Source organism: Xiphophorus maculatus, chromosome 18 (genome assembly GCF_002775205.1).
Source record: "Xiphophorus maculatus strain JP 163 A chromosome 18, X_maculatus-5.0-male, whole genome shotgun sequence".
Lineage (NCBI taxonomy): Eukaryota > Metazoa > Chordata > Actinopteri > Cyprinodontiformes > Poeciliidae > Xiphophorus > Xiphophorus maculatus.
Window position 1 is genome coordinate 3289618 of NC_036460.1, and position 19910 is coordinate 3309527.

General features: G+C 39.0%; 2 protein-coding genes and 1 long non-coding RNA gene across 3 annotated transcripts; all 3 read right to left on the reverse strand.

The window, feature by feature from the left end:
* Positions 1–79: 79 nt before the first annotated feature.
* Positions 80–4439, reverse strand: LOC111611982. Its single transcript, XR_002754336.1, has 3 exons — positions 4392–4439; positions 4016–4315; positions 80–228 (listed from the first exon to the last, which is right to left on the reverse strand). It is a non-coding gene; the product is annotated as an uncharacterized LOC111611982 (long non-coding RNA).
* A 176-nt stretch (positions 4440–4615) lies between these two features.
* LOC111612020 (CD5 antigen-like) lies at positions 4616–7168 on the reverse strand. The gene is made up of 5 exons (XM_023351686.1): positions 7158–7168; positions 6782–7081; positions 5934–6083; positions 5683–5698; positions 4616–4700 (listed from the first exon to the last, which is right to left on the reverse strand). Exons 2-5 carry the CDS (start codon positions 7023–7025, stop codon positions 4616–4618), a joined length of 495 nt encoding a protein of 164 aa, XP_023207454.1. The 5' UTR covers positions 7026–7081; positions 7158–7168.
* Positions 7169–7320: 152 nt separating this feature from the next.
* On the reverse strand, positions 7321–12427 carry LOC111611972 (scavenger receptor cysteine-rich type 1 protein M130-like; the record flags this gene model as incomplete). Its single annotated transcript, XM_023351292.1, has 5 exons — positions 12225–12427; positions 10129–10332; positions 8538–8846; positions 8162–8455; positions 7321–7466 (listed from the first exon to the last, which is right to left on the reverse strand). Coding segments are annotated over exons 1-5 (999 nt in total), but the record flags the coding sequence as incomplete, so codon positions are not given.
* Between the last annotated feature and the right edge of the window lie 7483 nt (positions 12428–19910).

The window sequence follows — 19910 nt, forward strand, 5'->3', positions numbered from 1 at the left end:
CAGACTCACTGCCTTCACACAGGAACTCTCTGCTCCCCACTGGAGCCTCTGCTTCTCCATAGAGCGCCCCCTGGTGGACTGAAGGAGGCCCACAGCTAATCTCCCTGCAGACCACCTCTGCATCCTGCAGGTCAAAGTCTTTTTCACACACTGAGGACCACGACTGGTCGGTCTTCACCTCCAGTCTGCCTGAGCACCGGTTGGTCCCTTGAACCAGCCTGACTGAGTCTGTGGATGCAGAAAGAAAAAAGGTTTAAAATATTTCAGAACTTTATTTTTATAGATACACATGGAAACATCTCTGAGTTTGATCAAAATAAAGGCCAAGAAAACCAAACTACAAAATCTCAGAGCATCAAAGGTGAAGTGAAACCGACTGTACCTGGAATTTTTTTATATAATTTATTTTTGAGGTATTGAGAAGATGGCAAAAGCACAATTTCAGTCTGTGATCAGATTCAAAATTCATTTTATTTACATTTCTATTTACAAAAACAAATTAAAAATATGGGACATGGGGTTTTTATTTTGGAGAGACATTACTTTTATCTGTATAACTCAGTAAATTATATAGTAAATAGACACTTCCTGAAGGATGAAGTGTTTTTTAAAAAATTCTCAACAATCTAGTATTCTTGCATATTGTGTTTGGGTGACATAGGACACCCATTTGGACCACAAGATAATGAACTTGTTCAGTTGAAAATGAATTAGAAATGTTAATCTTTCCATCTGATAGATTTCATTAACACACTCTATCCATTCTTCTATAGTGGGAGGTTCAGGGAGGATCCAGCGTCTGGTGACAGTTTGTTTACAGGCTGTGATTAGTATTTGAAACAGATAGTTTATGTTGTCAGGTAGGCATTCTGTGTCACCTCCAATAAAAATAGTACATTTAAAAGGTATTTTCATTTTCAAGATATTTTCAATATTTGTGAATATTTCTATCCAATAATGTCTTATAATTGTACAGTCCCAAAATATATGCCAGTGGTCGGGTTCTGTGTTTCCACATTGCCTCCAGCACTCAGGCTGCCCCCTGGTATGAGAGATTTTCTGTTTTGGTGTTATAAAAAAGTAAATGTAAGCATTTCCAGTTAAATTCTCTCCATGAGTACAAATTAGTACATCTCCAAACTGTCATGCAGTAACTAGGCCATTTTTCTTCTGGGATTTTCATTTTAATTTCCTTTTCCCATTTTGTTTTCACATATAAAGTTGAATATGTTTTTTTACTCATAAGTCCCTTAAATAACCGTGATATAATACCTTTTTGGATTATTCCTAATATACCATTAGTATTTCTTTAAGCACTGGTTCCTGTTCATCTATATGTCTGATAGTTTCCTGATTAAGATAATGGCGTACTTGTAGGTATTTATAAAAATTCTGTCTTCCCAAGTTATAAACCGTTTTAAGTGTTTGAAAGTCTTTTATTTGTCCTTTATCCATTAATGAGAAATGTGTTGTTTTGCCTTTAGATGTTCAACTACAGAATCCTGTATCTGTTTGATTTGGTTTAAAATCAGGATCGTAAGCGTGTCATGTAGTTTATATTCCTGTTTAACATCTGTCCAGATCTTTAATTGGGATCTTATCCAAGGATTTTCATTTTTGAGTTTAATCTGTTCTAAATCTTTATTCCCACAGATTGCCTGTAAGGGGGTGTCTGGAGATAGAGCCAATTCAATATCCTTCCATCGGGCGTTGTAGTTTTTATTACAAAGGTTTATCAGTGGCTTAATTTGTGCAGAATAGAAGTAGTTCTTTAACTGTGGTACATTTCTTTTGAAAGCTGTAGTGTTTTAAATCTAATTCTCTGCGTTTTTCCCTGAGCTATAGAAATCTGGAAAGCATTATGTCCCACTCTATAAATTGCTTTCTTGTAATTTCTCCCTGTGGGGCTTGAAACAAGAAAATGAATCTTGGTAGTAGGTTCATTTTGACAGATTCAATTCTTTGGGTTAAACCCATGAAGGGTGACAGTCCATCGTTTTATATCCAGTCTAATTTTGGTCAGAAGATCTTAGCTATAGTGGTTGTATCTTTGGGGATCAGAACCCCAAGGTATTTCAATACAGTTTGGTCCCATTAAAGTTTTAGTTCGACCCACAAAGAATTTGGTGGATTATAAGTAAATGTCAATATCTGTGATTTTTTTCACATTCAATTTATATCCTGCAAATTCACCAAAGCTTCTCAAGCTCTCAAATAATGTAGGCAGCGACGTGCTTGGTTCGCTAATTTATAACAACACATCATCCACATATAGCGCCACTTTGTGTGCTTCACCAGAAATGTTTATACTCTTGATATTGTCAGTTTGCCTAATTAGTTGGGCGAACGGTTCCATGAAAAGGCCAAATAGTAATGGAGCGAGTCCACATCCTCGTCTCGTTCCTTGTTCTAATTCAAAGGTATTTGAAAGATGTCCATTGATTTTTATCTGTGCAATTGGTTTTTTGTATAGTGACCTGATTACGTCAATAAAATTGGAGTGGAAACCAAATTTCTCGAGTTCTTTATATAGAAAGTCCCAGCTTACTGTATCGAGAGCTTCTTCAGCATCGCGGCTGATCACTGCAGCTGGTGTTTGGCAGTTTTGAATGTGGTTCAGGATATGCAATGTTTGACGGATATAATCATGGGTTTGTCTCTGTGGGATAAAACCGGTCTGATTGGTCTGAATAAGTTCTGGGAGTATCTCCTGTATTCTCCTTGAGAGAATTGATGTGAATAATTTATAATCAATATTAAGAACGGAGATAGGTCTGTAGGACCTGCAGCTCAGATGGTCCTTTCCTTCTTTTGGAATAACAGATACTGTAGCCTGTTTCCATGTTGGTGGCATTTTACCCTTTTTCAGAGCCATGTTAAACATTTGAAGGAGGAATGGTGATAACTCTGACTTAAATTGCTTTTGGACGGAAATCCGTCTGGACCAGGAGATTTGTTTGTTTAAGCTTTGTAATGGCGTAAGAGAGATCCCGCTCTGTGATATTCGCTATTAACCTTTGATTTTGATCATACGACAGAACAGGTAGGTTCAGTTGTTCAAGGAATTGTTTAATTTGCTGCGATCTTTTAAGCTTGGTTGTGTGTATAATTGTTTATAGTAAGTTTGAAAAGCTTGTTGGATTTCATTTTATTTATATACACACCTCTCAGAATTTGGGTCCCTTATTTTATATATTGTGTTTTCTGCTTGTTGGTTTTTAAATTTTCTCCCAAAGAGTTTTGCTAATTTGGCTCTCGATTCATAATATCTCTGTTTAGTATAAATCATCTTTTTTCGTATTTCTTGTAAATACATTGCATTAAGTTTATTTCTTAATACTTTAAGCTTTATATGATGTTCTGGTTTTAGTTCTTATGTTTTGTCTCAACCGTTTTTATTTTGTTGTTTAATTCTGATAGTTTTAATTGGTTTGCTCTCTTTCTTTGGACACAGAAAGATATAATTTTTACCTCTCATAACCACTTTTAGTGCATCCCAAACTATTTCTGGACTAACCTCTCTGATATTGTTTTCTTTTAGAAATGTGTTTATGTCAGATTTGATTAGTTTCGTAAATTGGAAGTCATTCAGTCAGACAGTATACTCGTATATAATCTCCATTGTGTACTTTTAGGCTCCTCATCTAATTTTAAAGTTAATAATAGGGGGGCATGATCAGAGAGGTCAATGTTGCCAATCTCACAGTTACTAATCTTATGACAATCTCTTTTAACAGTAAAGAAATAACCTATTCTAGAATATACCATATGTTCATGAGAGAAATAAGTATAATCGCGGCTTGTTGGATATAAACTCCTACAGATATCTATAACACCATATTCTGATATGGGATTATATTCAGCTATGGATTAAGTCTTATATTCCAAACTCCTCCACAAATAAGTATACCAGTTTATTGTCCCATTAAATCAAAGGTGACAGTTTCTCTGCAGACATCTGGAACCTGATGGAAGAAACATTTTAAAAGAAATAAATATGAGAGTTCAGAGTTACCTGAGCAGATGAACTCATGGCTCTGATCACTGTTTCCATCAGAAGGTAAACAGTTCTTTAATGCAGATCCTGATTGGAAACAGTCAGACCTGATCCTCCAAACTGGTCTCACTGAAGCTTCCTCTGAATCTCTTGCTGAAACAGCAGAACCACAGTCCAGTCCAGCACAAACTGCAGCAACTGAGTTCATGTTCCAGTAATGAGACCAAACAGCCACTGGTCTCCACTCTTCATGATGTAACAACTCCAGTCTCCCGGCACATCGGCTGGCCTCTCCCACCAACCTGATGTTGTCTTGATCTGAGCAGAGACAGAGAGTTCATTAATGAAGGAAGTGAAGCAGTGAACAGCAGCAGGTCTGCAGATCCTCCTCTACCTGAACAGGTGAGTCCAACAGCTTGACCAGGTGAGCAGCTGTTTCTACCTGAACTCTTCCTGCTGCTGCAGTTCAGCAGAGCAGACTCACTGCCTTCACACAGGAACTCTCTGCTCCCCACTGGAGCCTCTGCTTCTCCATAGAGCGCCCCCTGGTGGACTGAAGGAGGCCCACAGCCAATCTCCCTGCAGACCACCTCTGCATAATGCAGGTCAAAGTCTTTTTCACACACTGAGGACCACGACTGGTCGGTCTTCACCTCCAGTCTGCCTGAGCACCGGTTGGTCCCTTGAACCAGCCTGACTGAGTCTGTGGATGCAGAAAGAAAAAAGTTTAAAATATTTCAGAACTTTATTTTTCTAGATACACATGGAAACATCTCTGAGTTTGATAAAAAATAAAGGCCAAGAAAACCAAACTAGAAAAACTCAGCGCATCAAAGGTGAAGTGAAACCGACTATACCTGGAATTTTATCATTCATTTTTATTTCTGCTGAATTTATCATATTTTTGGGACATAAACATGTTAATAAACTCAATAAATGTAAAGCAAACTTTACAATCTGGTATTGTTTGTATTTCAGTTGAATTAAAAATAATTTTGTCAAAATGGCTGAACAGCGCCCCCTAGTTCATCCAGGCCAACAACCATAACAAACAAAAGGTTTTACTGCTTTTTTCTCTAAAAACAGGAAGTCCACCATTTGGGATCAAAAGTTAATTTTCTGTTAATTTTCATGTTTTGAAAATGTCTGATTTCCTTGAACTCCTCCTGGGATTTTGATGCATCGATTTCAAAGCAGCAGAGATTAAAAGTTATTAAAATGATGAGTTTTTGTTTATCTATGTGGCTAAACTGAAAACTTTATCTGGATATTTTAATTATTTTAGTTTCCCTCTCCTCAAGGTTTCAGGTTCTTAGTTAAAGGTGACGGTTTCTCTGCAGACATCTGGAACCTGATGGAAGAAACATTTTAAAAGAAATAAATATGAGAGTTCAGAGTTACCTGAGCAGATGAACTCAAGGCTCTGATCACTGTTTCCATCAGAAGGTAAACAGTTCTTTAATGGAGATCCTGACTGCAAACAGTAAGACCTGATCCTCCAAACTGGTCTCTTTGAAGCTTTATTTGACTTTCTTGCTGAAACAGCAGAACCACAGTCCAGTCCAGCACAAACTGCAGCAACTGAGTTCAAGTTCCAGTAATGATACCAAACAGCCACTGGTCTCCACTCTTTTTGATATAACATCTCCAGTCTCCCGGCACATCGGCTGGCCTCTCCCACCAACCTGATGTTGTCTTGATCTGAGCAGAGACAGAGAGTTCATTAATGAAGGAAGTGAAGCAGTGAACAGCAGCAGGTCTGCAGATCCTCCTCTACCTGAACAGGTGAGTCCAACAGCTTGACCAGGTGAGCAGCTGTTTCTACCTGAACTCTTCCTGCTGCTGCAGTTCAGCAGAGCAGACTCACTGCCTTCACACAGGAACTCTCTGCTCCCCACTGGAGCCTCTGCTTCTCCATAGAGCGCCCCCTGGTGGACTGAAGGAGGCCCACAGCCAATCTCCCTGCAGACCACCTCTGCATCCTGCAGGTCAAAGTCTTTTTCACACACTGAGGACCACGACTGGTCGGTCTTCACCTCCAGTCTGCCTGAGCACCGGTTGGTCCCTTGAACCAGCCTGACTGAGTCTGTGGATGCAGAAAGAAAAAAGGTTTAAAATATTTCAGAACTTTATTTTATAGATACACATGGAAACATCTCTGAGTTTGATAAAAAAATAAAGGCCAAGAAAACCAAACTAGAAAAACTCAGAGCATCAAAGGTGAAGTGAAACCGACTGTACCTGGAATTTTATCATTCATTTTTATTTCTGCTGAATTTATCATATTTTCGGGACATAAACATGTTAATAAACTCAATAAATGTAAAGCAAACTTCACAATCTGGAAGTGTTTGTATTTCAGTTGATTTAAAAATAAATTTGGCAAAATGGCTGAACAGCGCCCCCTAGATCAGCCAGGCCAACAACCATAACAAACAAAAGGTTTTCCTGCTATTTTCTCTAAAAACAGGAAGTCCACCATTTTGGATCAAAGTTAATTTTCTGTTAATTTTCATGTTTTGAAAATGTCTGATTTCCTTGAACTCCTCCTGGGATTTTGATGCATCGACTTCAAAGCAGCAGAGATTAAAAGTTATTAAAATGATGAGTTTTTGTTCATCTATGTGGCTAAACTGAAAACTTTATCTGGATATTTAAATTATTTTAGTTTCCCTCTCCTCAAGGTTTCAGGTTCTTAGTTAAAGGTGACGGTTTCTCTGCAGACATCTGGAACCTGATGGAAGAAACATTTTAAAAGAAATAAATATGAGAGTTCAGAGTTACCTGAGCAGATGAACTCAAGGCTCTGATCACTGTTTTCATCATAAGGTAAACAGTTCTTTAATGCAGATCCTGATTGGAAACAGTCAGACCTGATCCTCCAAACTGGTCTCACTGAAGCTTCCTTTGAATCTCTTGCTGAAACAGCAGAACCACAGTCCAGTTCAGCACAAACTGCAGCAGCTGAGTTCATGTCCCAGTAATGAAACCAAACATCCACTGGTCTCCACTCTTTTTGATGTATCATCTCCAGTCTCCCAGCACATCGGCTGGCCTCTCCCACCAACCTGATGTCGTCTTGATCTGAGCAGAGACAGAGAGTTCATTAATGAAGGAAGTGAAGCAGTGAACAGCAGCAGGTCTGCAGATCCTCCTCTACCTGAACAGGTGAGTCCAACAGCTTGACCAGGTGAGCAGCTGTTTCTACCTGAACTCTTCCTGCTGCTGCACTTCAGCAGAGCAGACTCACTGCCTTCACACAGGAACTCTCTGCTCCCCACTGGAGCCTCTGCTTCTCCATAGAGCGCCCCCTGGTGGACTGAAGGAGGCCCACAGCTAATCTCCCTGCAGACCACCTCTGCATTCTGCAGGTCAAAGTCTTTTTCACACACTGAGGACCACGACTGGTTGGTCTTCACCTCCAGTCTGCCTGAGCACCGGTTCTTCCCTTGAACCAGCCTGACTGAGTCTGTGGATGCAGAAAGAAAAAAGGTTTAAAATATTTCAGAACTTTATTTTATAGATACACATGGAAACATCTCTGAGTTTGATCAAATTAAAGGCCAAGAAAACCAAACTAGAAAAACTCAGAGCATCAAAGGTGAAGTGAAACCGACTGTACCTGGAATTTTATCATTCATTTTTATTTCTGCTGAATTTATCATATTTTTTGACATAAACATGTTAATAAACTCAATAAATGTAAATCAAACTTCACAATCTGGAAGTGTTTGTATTTCAGATGATTTAAAAATAAATTTGGAAAAATGGCTGAACAGCGCCCCCTAGATCAGCCAGGCCAACAACCATAACAAACAAAAGGTTTTACTGCTTTTTTCTCTAAAAACAGGAAGTCCACCATTTTGTATCAAAGTTAATCTTCTGTAGATTTTCAGGTTTTGAAAATGTCTGATTTCCTTGAACTCCTCCTGGGATTTTGATGCATCGACTTCAAAGCAGCAGAGATTAAAAGTTATTAAAATGATGAGTTTTTGTTCATCTATGTGGCTAAACTGAAAACTTTATCTGGATATTTAAATTATTTTAGTTTCTCTCTCCTCAAGGTTTCAGGTTCTTAGTTAAAGGTGACGGTTTCTCTGCAGACATCTGGAACCTGATGGAAGAAACATTTTAAAAGAAATAAATATGAGAGTTCAGAGTTACCTGAGCAGATGAACTCATAGCTCTGATCATTGTTTTCATCATCAGGTAAACAGTTCTTTAATGTAGATCCTGAGTCTAAACAGTCAGACCAGATCCTCCAAACTGGTCTCTCTGAAGCTTCCTTTGAATTTCTTGCTGAAACAGCAGAACCACAGTCCAGTTTAGCACAAACTGCAGCAGCTGAGTTCATGTCCCAGTAATGAGACCAAACAGCCACTGGTCTCCACTCTTCATGATGTATCATCTCCAGTTTCCCGGCACATCGGCTGGCCTCTCCCACCAACCTGATGTTGTCTTGATGTGAGCAGAGACAGAGAGTTCATTAATGAAGGAAGTGAAGCAGTGAACAGCAGCAGGTCTGCAGATCCTCCTCTACCTGAACAGGTGAGTCCAACAGCTTGACCAGGTGAGCAGCTGTTTCTACCTGAACTCTTCCTGCTGCTGCAGTTCAGCAGAGCAGACTCACTGCCTTCACACAGGAACTCTCTGCTCCCCACTGGAGCCTCTGCTTCTCCATAGAGCGACCCCTGGTGGACTGAAGGAGGCCCACAGCTAATCTCCCTGCAGACCACCTCTGCATCCTGCAGGTCAAAGTCTTTTTCACACACTGAGGACCACGACTGGTTGGTCTTCACCTCCAGTCTGCCTGAGCACCGGTTGGTCCCTTGAACCAGCCTGACTGAGTCTGTGGATGCAGAAAGAAAAAAGTTTCTTCAACATTTTCACTGAATTTGGTTCCAGTTTGTTCAGCAAAGCTCCAATACAGAGCAGACTCTGTGTGGAGGAACCAACCAACTAGTGGAGAACGGGTGGAGAGGGGAGCTGGGCAGAGTTTTGTTATTTTTAAATCTACTGTTTAATATTCTTTGCACTTTTAGCATCTGCTTATACTGCAGGCCGGCCCTGGAGATGGGTGGGAAAAAAACTTAAAACAAACAGAGAAAATTACACTACAACATCACAAAGAACCTATGAATTATCAATTATTAATATTTCATCCTTGTCTTCTACAAAGCAAATGTGAGAACAGATTTAATCACAGAATAATAGAAAACTATCATCTTTTTACACTTTAAACTTAATTTGTGGAGGAAGTTCAATATTTGATCAGCTTCTTCTCAATGACATTGAGGTTTTTATAACCGTGAATCTGCTCCACTGGTTCCCCTTTAATCTAATCAAACGTCATTAAATCACTAACCTGGTAAAAACCAGCCACTCTGTAACTACACTTTGATTCATCCAGAGAGTCTGGACTGTGTTGAGCTTTTAAATTTCACCCAGTTGCTAACGTTTGTCCATGACATGCAATGCACCAGATCCACACTAAGAAGTTTACTGGAAGTTTCCTGGGCTGTAAACATGTAGAAAAAATCAATTACCAAGCACTGTTAGATGGAATCACTCAATCAGGTTTACTAGCATATTGTGCACAATACAGAGAACATATAAGAGGATCAATAGTGAAACATTTCCGATTGAAAACTCTTTCAGGCAGAGACAGCAGGAGTTTTATACCAAGGCTGAGGGAGAGACGCTCTGGTTCTCATGCAGCTGCAGGAAAACATCTCCCAACCTTGTGCTTGCAACCCAAACAGCTTCATTTGGTGAGAATCACAAGCATTTAGAATGAAGACAATACAACCAGCAGATATTACCTTACAATAATTTGTCCACCACAAAACAGAGAAGAGCCGTTAAAGTTAATTCAATATTTGGAAGTGTGGCCACCATGGACTGAGCTTCCTCCACTGCATTGCTAAAACTACAGAGACTATGTTTCTAAAATAACAGAAAATAAATCATCGTTCAAACTTCTCCTTCTGTTCGCTGATTGGTCCGGTAGAAAATCTACCAGAGTGAATCCAGGTGAAGTGGAAGAAGCCCAGACTGAGCTGGAAGTGAGAATTTTTTTACAGTGGAGTTGGAAGCAGAACAGGAAGGCAATGGCCAGGATATGAAATCACCTGAACAGATGATCTCTAGATTGTAGTCCTCATCTCTTTGTAACGACACCACAGATCCACAGTGGAGCTGTCTGCAAGCTCCAGCTGCTGATGTAAAGTTCCAGTTCCAATCAGTCACTGGTTCCCAGTCTCCCAGATTCTTCTTCTCCAGTCTGCCAACACAGCGCCTCCTTCCTGCTACCAGTCTGAGTTCATCAGACAGCGCTGGAAGAAACAACATTTCCATGTTGGGTTAGAAAAAGCAAAGACAGATTCAGGATGTGTTGACAGGATCCTGTTGATCGTGTTTATTTGATCTTCTCTTGTTTCTTCCTCCTGTTAGAGGCAGAGCTATCATGGATGGTTCTGATCAAAGCATCTTTATGTTGGAATGGCCTAGTTAAAGCCCAGACCTAAATGTTATTTACACTATGTAGTAAGACCTGAAATGTTTCTTATTATTCACCTTTTCTACCCATTTATATTTTATGTCTTTACTGAAACCAACCAAAGTCAAATTCATTGTTTTTGTGTAAAAAGTTGTCAAATCCAACAGATTCTGATTCTGAATGCAGAGCAATCAGAATCAGAGCAGCTCATCTAACCTTGTAGATGAGCTGGTAGATAATTTCCATCGTAAAATTTCAGATGTCATTGATTTCTTTGTCTAAATTAAAGTGAAGGTCGTGTCTGGTAGGAACAAACCTCCATGGAAAAATGTTCAAACATTTAGATCTGCAAGACAATTTAGCCGTAGGGCCGAACGTAAATGGAGTAAAACTCAACTTTGTTTATTATGAAATCTATTAAGAAAGACTGTGAAGCTATCACTCCACACTAAAACATGCATAGAAAACATTCTTTGCAGAAATCATAAACAAAAACATGAACAATGATTGAGCTTTATTTGCCACAGTTGACAGGCTGACAAACCACCTGACCTGCAATCAAACTCGGCCTGCAATGAATTTGCCAAATACGCTGCAGAGAAAATTAAAAATATTAGAGGGTCAACATTCACTGCCACACAAAATCTAATATGGATGCTATGCCCAAAGATAATAACACCCACAACTTTTCTTCAGAAAGTCCTGCCTGTCATTTCATCTGATCTGATTCAAATATTAAACTCTTTGCTCTCATCAGGTTTTTTCCCCCAGCAGTTTTCAAACCACTGATATAAAAAAATAAAACGATCTGAACAAATCATTACTGCAGAATTACAGGCCGATCTCCAACCTTTCATCCATCAGCTAAATTATTGAAAAGCTGTTTCAACCATTAACTCTGCAAAACAACCGAAACTCTGAGTTCCTTTAAATCTGGACTAAAAACCCAGCTGGTCAGATTTGCTTTAGAAACATAATAAATGAAACACTGAACAACATTTTGATGTGTAACGACGACACTTTGACAAAATGTACTGTTTACTGGTTTACTGTGTGGTGTCTTTAGGACTTTTTGTGTTTTTATGACGTAAAGCACTTTGAACCGCCTTGGTGCTGAAATGTGCTTTACAAATAAACTGATCGATTGGTTGATTGATTCTAATCTGCAGCAGGCGAGTTCCACATCCTGCCTGAGACACTCCCACGTCAGACGGAGCTCAAACGTTTTCACCAACACAACCAGCGGTACCAGAAGCCGGTCCAATGACCGTAGTGCTACTGGGCTCGGTTGGCCAGCAAACGGGCCTGACCAGAACCTCATAGAGAACCTGTGGAGCCAAGAGGAAGATGAGAGAATTCATGCAGAAGGAGCCATTTTATGTGGCTCCACCTGTTTACTGCGCAGATTCAGCGCTGGTGCAGAGTTTCTGCAGCTTCTCCTTATCAATCAATCAATCAGATTTATTTTATAGCACATTTCAGCAACAAGGCAGTTCAAAGTGCTTTACATCATAAAAACACAAAAACCAACAATTCTTGATTTTATTGGCTGCTTAGCAGCAAGTAGACAATATAAACATCACTAACTGTGTAGCAGCAGCTCTATGATCTGAGACTAGAAACAGTTTCCAGTTTTTTGTTTGTAAAATTTAACATGTTTATCAGTCGATCATTTTTAATTTGAACTCTAGTGAATATTAGTGTTTTTGTTTGAAAGTGGAGTCCTACCTGAGCTGCAGAGACACAGAAGCAGCATCAGAGCTGTTTGGTCCATGTTTCCTCTGGATGTGGAGTGAAGCTTCGTCTCTTGATGTGATCAGGATGTGGCTCCAAACTCTGAACACTTCCTACTTTAAGCTTTTTTATCTGCTACTTCCTGAACGTCACAGTTCAGGTCTTTGGCTGCTTTCAGAGACAACGCCTCCTTCCTAGGAGCTCATCATGAAGATGGGTTCATACTGGGCCTACTGGGATTCAGGGGTTTCACCAGTCTCTGTTGTTCCTGTGTTTAATTCAGGCTTTGTTCTGCATGTGGCCGGCGTCAAGAAAACCCAAGATCATCCCACTTCCCCATGCTGGAGATTTTAGTTTAACAGTAATAATGAATAAAGTTATCTTTAAAATGAATCACTCAAGTGACATTAAGGTCCAACAGTAGACTTAGGTGTCAATCAAATAAATCTGGTTGTGTGTGTGTTGTTTTTGTCTCATGCAAACTTTCCTTTAATTCTATTTATTTTTTTCTATCTAATCATAAGAAATCATAGTCAGACAGAGAAAGTCATGAAACAGGAAAAGCAGGTTTCCTGGAAAAAGAGGAAGTAAGTTTCCAGCCTGCAGATTTATAAAAATAGCTGAGACTATTCCTTATTTTAAAGCATGAAAGTTTTAAAGAATGAAATCTAAACATTTTGAGTAATTTGATAAGATTCAAAGTAAAATACTTATATTAATATTGGTTTACTTATACTAATACTTACACTTACATTTGTGGGAACACTTACAAGAAAAACAAGTAACTGTAACTTTGGTATCAAATAATTAGAATCATGGATTATTCTTGGTTTCTTTAAAGAAAACATCTGTAATAAGTCACATAATAATAAGAGTAATGATTATGAGTATGGTTATAAAATTACAAATGAATGCTAAATCAGAGAAGCTAAAGAAGTTATAAACGTGATTTTGACATTGAACTTGAAATGGTGTAAAAAGGTGTAACTGCAATTAAACATCACTGATATGTTGGAGGTAGATGGTAGGTGAAAGGTGAAAGGTTAAGGGAAAAAGGGGAATTAACAGCAGAGCAGAGATGATCAACGCCTTATTTAGAAACATATTGAACAACGTGAACGTTTCAGAGAAAATGTCGAGCAGGCAATGGACATAGGAGGTTGATCAACCCTGAGACATGAGCACAGACATAGGATGGGTTCATACTGGGCCTACTGGGATTCAGGGTTTCACCAGTCTCTGTTGTTCCTGTGTTTAATTCAGGCTTTGTTCTGCATGTGGCCGGCGTCAAGAAAACCCGAGCTCATCCCACTTCCCCATGCTGGAGATTTTAGTTTAACAGTAATAATAAATAAAGTTGCCTTTAAAATTAATCACACAAGTGACATCTAGGCCCAACAGTACAATAAAACTTGAATAAAATAAATCTGGTTGTGTGTTTGATGTTTTTGTCTCCTGCAAACTTTGCTTTAATTCTATTTATTTTTTTCTATCTAATCATAAGAAATCATAGTCAGACAGAGAGAGTCATGAGACAGGAAGAGCAGGTTTCCTGAAAAAAGAGGAAGTAAGTTCCCAGCTTGCAGATTCTTGAAAATAGTTGAGAGACTATTCCTTATTTCAAAGCATGAAAGTTTTAAAGAATAAAGTGTAAACATTTTGAGTAATTGGATAAGATTCAAAATTAAATACTTATATTTCATCCATCCATGCATCCGTCCATCTTCTTCCGCTTATCCGGGGTCGGGTCACGGGGGGGTAGCAGCTTATATTATATTACTGGTTTACTTACAATAATCTTTAGACATACACTTGTGGAAATACTTACAAGTAAAACAAGTAACTGTAACTTTGGTATCAAATAACTAGAATCGTGGATTATTCTTGGTTTCTTTTCAGAAAAAATCTCTAATAATTCACATTAAGATCATAATAAGTGTAACTAATGAGTTATGGTTATAATATTATAAATGAATGCTAAATCAAAGAAACTGAAAAGTATGGATGTGAGTTTGACATTGAACTTGAGATGGTGTAAAACATGTAACTGCGATTAAAGGTCACTGATGTTGTGTTGGAGGTAGATGGTAGGCGAAAGGTTAGGGGGAAAAGGGGAACTAACTGGAGAGCAGAGATGATCAACGCCTTATATGGAAGCAGGGTGTTGAACAACGTAAACGTTTCAGAGAAAAGCTTGTGCAGGCAATGGACATAGGAGGTTGAGCAACCCTGAGACATTAGCACAGACATCAGGACATAATGTTTCTAAGACAGTGATGGATATGAGATCATCTGTCCAAGCAGACAGCCAATGAAACAAGCACAGCAACAGTGCTAGCCAATGCAAACGCACCAAAAGGGTGGATAAACCATATAAAGGTGAGTGCAAAAGAGAAACCTTTGTGTTGGGAAAATTATTATCTACGTTCATTTACTTCTGAGTTTATTTGAAAGGCTATGTTTTCATATTATTATTCTGTGTGTTGTATACTTGACTCATTTCTCTTGTGGTACTTTATTAACTGTTTCTTGGGTGTTTGCCTGTAGGCTAGAAACATTTACACATTATTGTGTTAACAGCTTCCTGATGAAACTGATTGGTAACGGTCAGCCTCATGCCCTTGTAAGGGCATGTCCACAGAAGGTCCCAGAACATCTTGTGGTTCTTGTAAGGGCATGTCCACAGAAGGTCCCAGAACATCTTGTGGTTCTTCTAAGGGCATGTCCACAGAAGGTCCCAGAACATCTTGTGGTTCTTGTAAGGGCATGTCCACAGAAGGTCCCAGAACATCTTGTGGTTCTTGTAAGGGCATGTCCACGGAAGGTTCCAGAGCAGCTTGTGGTAAAGGTTGTGGTAAAGGACTGTGTGAAAATGCCCAACCTCCTTCCTTGTAATCATAATAAAAGGCAGTAGGGGAATGAGAGCCGGCAGAGTTGATCACAGACAGTGTTTGACGGCGGGTTCTCTGCGTCTGGCTCAGCTTCCCTCTTCTGCAGAAAAGTTATTTGTGTTTTTGGTTGATTCTTTGCAGGTTAGGAACTAAAATAGACCCAACATTTTGGAGGCTCGTTCGGATTCCCAACATACCCGCCGCTGACGGAAGGAGTACAACGCGCTGGAATCTGCTGGCAGTCAGGTTCTTCGGACCTGTCCTGAAAAGTCCCGGGGGGTAACTTCCTCGCTGGGCCAGCGTCTTAGGTCACCTCCTTCTGCCATCGGCAGATTGACGGGACTCGAACCAAGACAGAGCAGGAATCAACCAAGTAAGTGAAATTTACGCGTGGTTTTAAGTCCCCCGTTTGATGTCAAGTAAAGTAAAAAAGGGAATTGTAAAAAAACACACACACGAAGGGAAAGGTAATAAGTGTGACACCTAAAAACAGTGGGAAAAGTAAGTGGTGGGCTTGTTGTGGATAATTTTCCACTCAATCACCCGTTGAGTCGAAGCGAGAATTGCAGCAACAAGACCTTGCCACCACCCCACTCTTCCTGTCCCCGTTCTGTAGAGCCCACTCTAGGCATAAGGAACGGGATGAAAACACTGTTATAAAAAATGGGTTCTTCACAAAGGAAGGAGAAAAGTGTTAAAGAGGATGAAAATTTTATGTCCCACTGCTGTAGGAGCACAAACCAAGTTTGTCAGTAATTATAAATATCTTGGTTTTATTCTAGATAATGAACTCTCTTTTAAAAATCACATAGCAAATCTACTACGGACATTGAAAATGAAAATTGGGTTTTATTATCGAAATGGATCTTGTTTTACACTCAAAGCTAGAAGAAAATTGGTAGCAGATACATTCCTGCCACTTTTGGATTATGGAGATGTTTTATATACGAATGCTTTGACCAAATGTCTTTAATCATACCTGTTGGACCCTAAGGGGGTATAAATAAATTTCTGCCTGACAAAAACACACAAAAGTAAATCACTTACAGCCTCAGAGCTATTAGATTTAAGAAGAAACTTTTGGTACCTCTGTAAAGGTAAGATGTCATAGAATGGTTTTCTGGTGTCAGCACCATTGTAGCTTTGACCCTGCCTGAAATATTAGGGACAAAATACAAAATATTTTGCATTTTTTGAACCTCGCCAAAATTTTCTTTGAAATAAACATTGCAAAACACTACCAAAATATTATTTATAGCACAAAAAAGTAGTACAGACTTTTAAATCTAAATGTTGTGTAAAAGTATACCAAATTTGGACTCAATCAGATGAATCATATTCATTTTAGAATGGTATTAGTGAGAAATTTCTTAGGCGGAGAGGCCATTTTGGCACATTTATCCAAAAATGTGCCAAATGTGCCAAATGTGTTTATTACATCAATACTGGGGGTTTGTTAAAATTAAATAGCTTATTGCCATCTAATGACACTTTCTACATATAATATAACCATTGGTCATGACATTTACCCCATTTATATGCAAAATGTACCATCGTGCACAGTATAATATGTATAATAATGATGAACTAAAAGCTCTTTCTTTGACTCCAAATAGAAAACTTTTATTGAAACAAGGTAAAACAGTCAAAAATACTTTTTGAAGTAATTTCCAAGAACAAATAAACAATTTTGCAATTTTTTTGGCATAATGGACATCTTACCTCAAAGAAGATGAAGAATCATGAGATGTGGGGGGGGGAGGTTCAGCTCCATCTGAGCTTGATGGTTCAGCTTCCACTTGACTATAAATAAAAATAAAGTATTTGAAGAATTAGAGGTTTATTACAAAGTAAACATGAAATCCTTACTAGTAAAATAAAACATATTTTAGTAAAACATAAATAAACAAATAACCACATGGTTTTACTTCCTGCCGTTATTACAAGCATATAATCAAATAAATAAATAAATAAATAGAACCAAAACATCAAATATTTGTTGTGAAATTGCGGGTGGAAACTTACAGATCACCGAGATCAAGTCTGTCAGCTGTCTGTCAGCTGTGTCCGGCTCTGAGGGGGTCTGTCCTCTCCGGCTCTCTCCTCTTCCTCCTCCTCCGAATCCCACTAGCTATAAGAATAGTTTTCCAGCTCCACATCGCTCCGAAATATTTCTTACAGCGCCTCCACATCTGACATCTTCCTCTGCGCCATTGCAGTTGAGCTAATTTTTGCTAGAGTTAGCTCCGCTCGTAGCAAATCGAAAAACCGTTGTTCTTTCGCAGAACGCACAAGTGAAATGATAATTCTTGCTGTACACACCTTATTTGAATGCTTCGAACTGCGCCCATCGACACCTATCCCGAAAAGAACCATTCACTGAGCGCATTTCAATAGCGCACGGAGTACGCACAAAGAACGCATAGATTACGCACGCGTTTAGATCGTGTTCCGGAAAATACGTCATGATTTTGCATAGCCGACATTTTGTGCCAAGCTCTGAGAGTCTTTCCACTGTCTCGTGAAGACACAAAATGGTCGTGATGATCAGCTGATCGGGTGTTTTCCGGGCAGTTGCGTCATCGCCCGAAGACCTTTAAATCTCATCAGCGGTTTTTAAATAGCTCTAAAATCTTAACATTTTGGGCAAAACCTTTATGCGGAATAGTTTTTGAAAGATTAAAGCCTCTTTTAGCGGATAATAATAAAAAAAAAAAATAAAGGCACGTAAAGCCCTTGTTTACAGAGCGAGCCGAGGTCACGTGGCAGCTGGACCCACCGGTGGGTCCGTCGGGTTCTAGAGGTTTTAAATACTGTGCATCATTGCGCTTTAAGATTTATAACCGGTAGTCGACGTTTGACACATCATCATGATTTGTACACAAAACCTGAATGGCCTCCTTTAAGTCAACGGAGAAACAATCATTTAATGATCCTTATATATAAATCTCTACTCGGTCTAACCCCTGCATATTTATCCATTCTCCTACATAGAACTATCAGTTTTCGTTCTCTTCGCTCCAATAACATTATTCTTCTGCATGTCCCACGCTGTCGAACTGAAAAAGGGAAGCAGGCATTCAGTGTTTTGCCCCCACAGCCTGGAATCAGCTGCAGTCTGAACTTAAGATGTCGGAAATGATTCACTGGACTTATTTCGATCAGTTTAAAGATAGGCAACAAGATTCTATGAAACAGTGTCATTGTTTTAAATTGTTTTTATTGTTTTATACTTGTGCATATGTATTAATTGTTTTTATCTTGTAACCAGGTTGCTATGTATTGCAAATTTTTTGCCCTGGTCCCTCTTGAAAATGAGATTTGGATCTCAACGGGGTTTACCTGGTTAAATAAAGGAATAATAATAAAAAATAAAATTAAAAAATGTTTCAAATAGAGCCAGGAAACTTAATGTACCTGACTAAATGGAAACGAAGTACATTATAGATGGTGTGTTGTAAGTAGAACAATGGAAAAACATGGTGTTTGGGTTGGAAACAAGCGCTAGGTTAAAAACTGGTACCAGACAACAAGAAATTATTGGTTGTTGCTAGATCCTAATATAAGTTTGAGATATCTCTTTTTAAATGTGCACATGTTATTTAAAACATGTTCCTGCATGTTGGAAAAAATCATTATCTAAGGTTATTTAAATTATGAGTTTATATGTTTTCATATTATTATTCTTTTATGTTTCTTCTTTGGACCCTTTTCTTTTATGACACATTATTAACTGTTCTTTGGATGTTTGCTTGAAGATTAGAAACGCTACACACTCTTCTTGTTTTATCAATGTTTGTTTGGAGATCAGAAATGCTCACTCACTCTTCTGGTGTTATCAAACTGTCTGTCATAGACGAGTCAGCTTTGTGCCTTGTAAGAGCATCCTAGAACATCCTGTGGCAGAGTTCTCTGAAGAAACTATCTGGGTGACTATGTAAAGCAACCCAACCCTCTTTTCCTTGACGTGATAATAAAAAGCAGCTGAGAGGTGAGAACCGGTGGAGTTGATCCCAGACAGTTGTTTGACTGCGGTTCTCCGTGTCTGGCTCCTCTCCCCTCTTCTGCAGAAGAGTAACTTGTGTCTCTGGTTGATTCCTTGCAGATTGGGAACCAAATTAGAGCCAACATCTTGGGGGCTCGTCCGGGATCCCAACATACCTGCCCTCTGACGGAGGGAGTAGGACGCGCTGAAATCTGCCATCTGAAAGTCCCAGGATGTAACTTCCTCGCTGGGCCAGCATCTTAGGTCACCTGCTTCCGGCAACGGCAGATTGACGGGATCCAAACCGGGACAGAGCAGGGATCAACCAAGTAAGTGAATGGTACGGGAGGTTTGAGTCCACCGTTTAAACATCAAGGGAAAGCAATTATCTAAAAAGGTAGAGAGTGGGTATTTTTACTCTTTTTCAAATTTAAGTAAAGAAAGCAACAATCTAAAAGGTAGATAGTGGGTATTTTTCCTCCTTTTTCACCTTTAAGTAAAGAAAGCAACTGTCTAAAAAGGTAGATAGTGGGTATTTTTACTCTTTTTCACCTTAAAGAAAAGAAAGCAACTATCTAAACAGTTGATAGTGGGTATTTTTACTCCTTTTTCACCTTTAAGTAAAGAAAGCAACAATCTAAAAGGTAGATAGTTGGTATTTTTACTCTTTTTCACCTTTAAGAAAAGAAAGCAACTATCTAAACAGTTGATAGTGGGTATTTTTACTCCTTTTTCACCTTTAAGTAAAGAAAGCAACTATCTAAACAGTTGATAGTGGGTATTTTTACTCCTTTTTCACCTTCA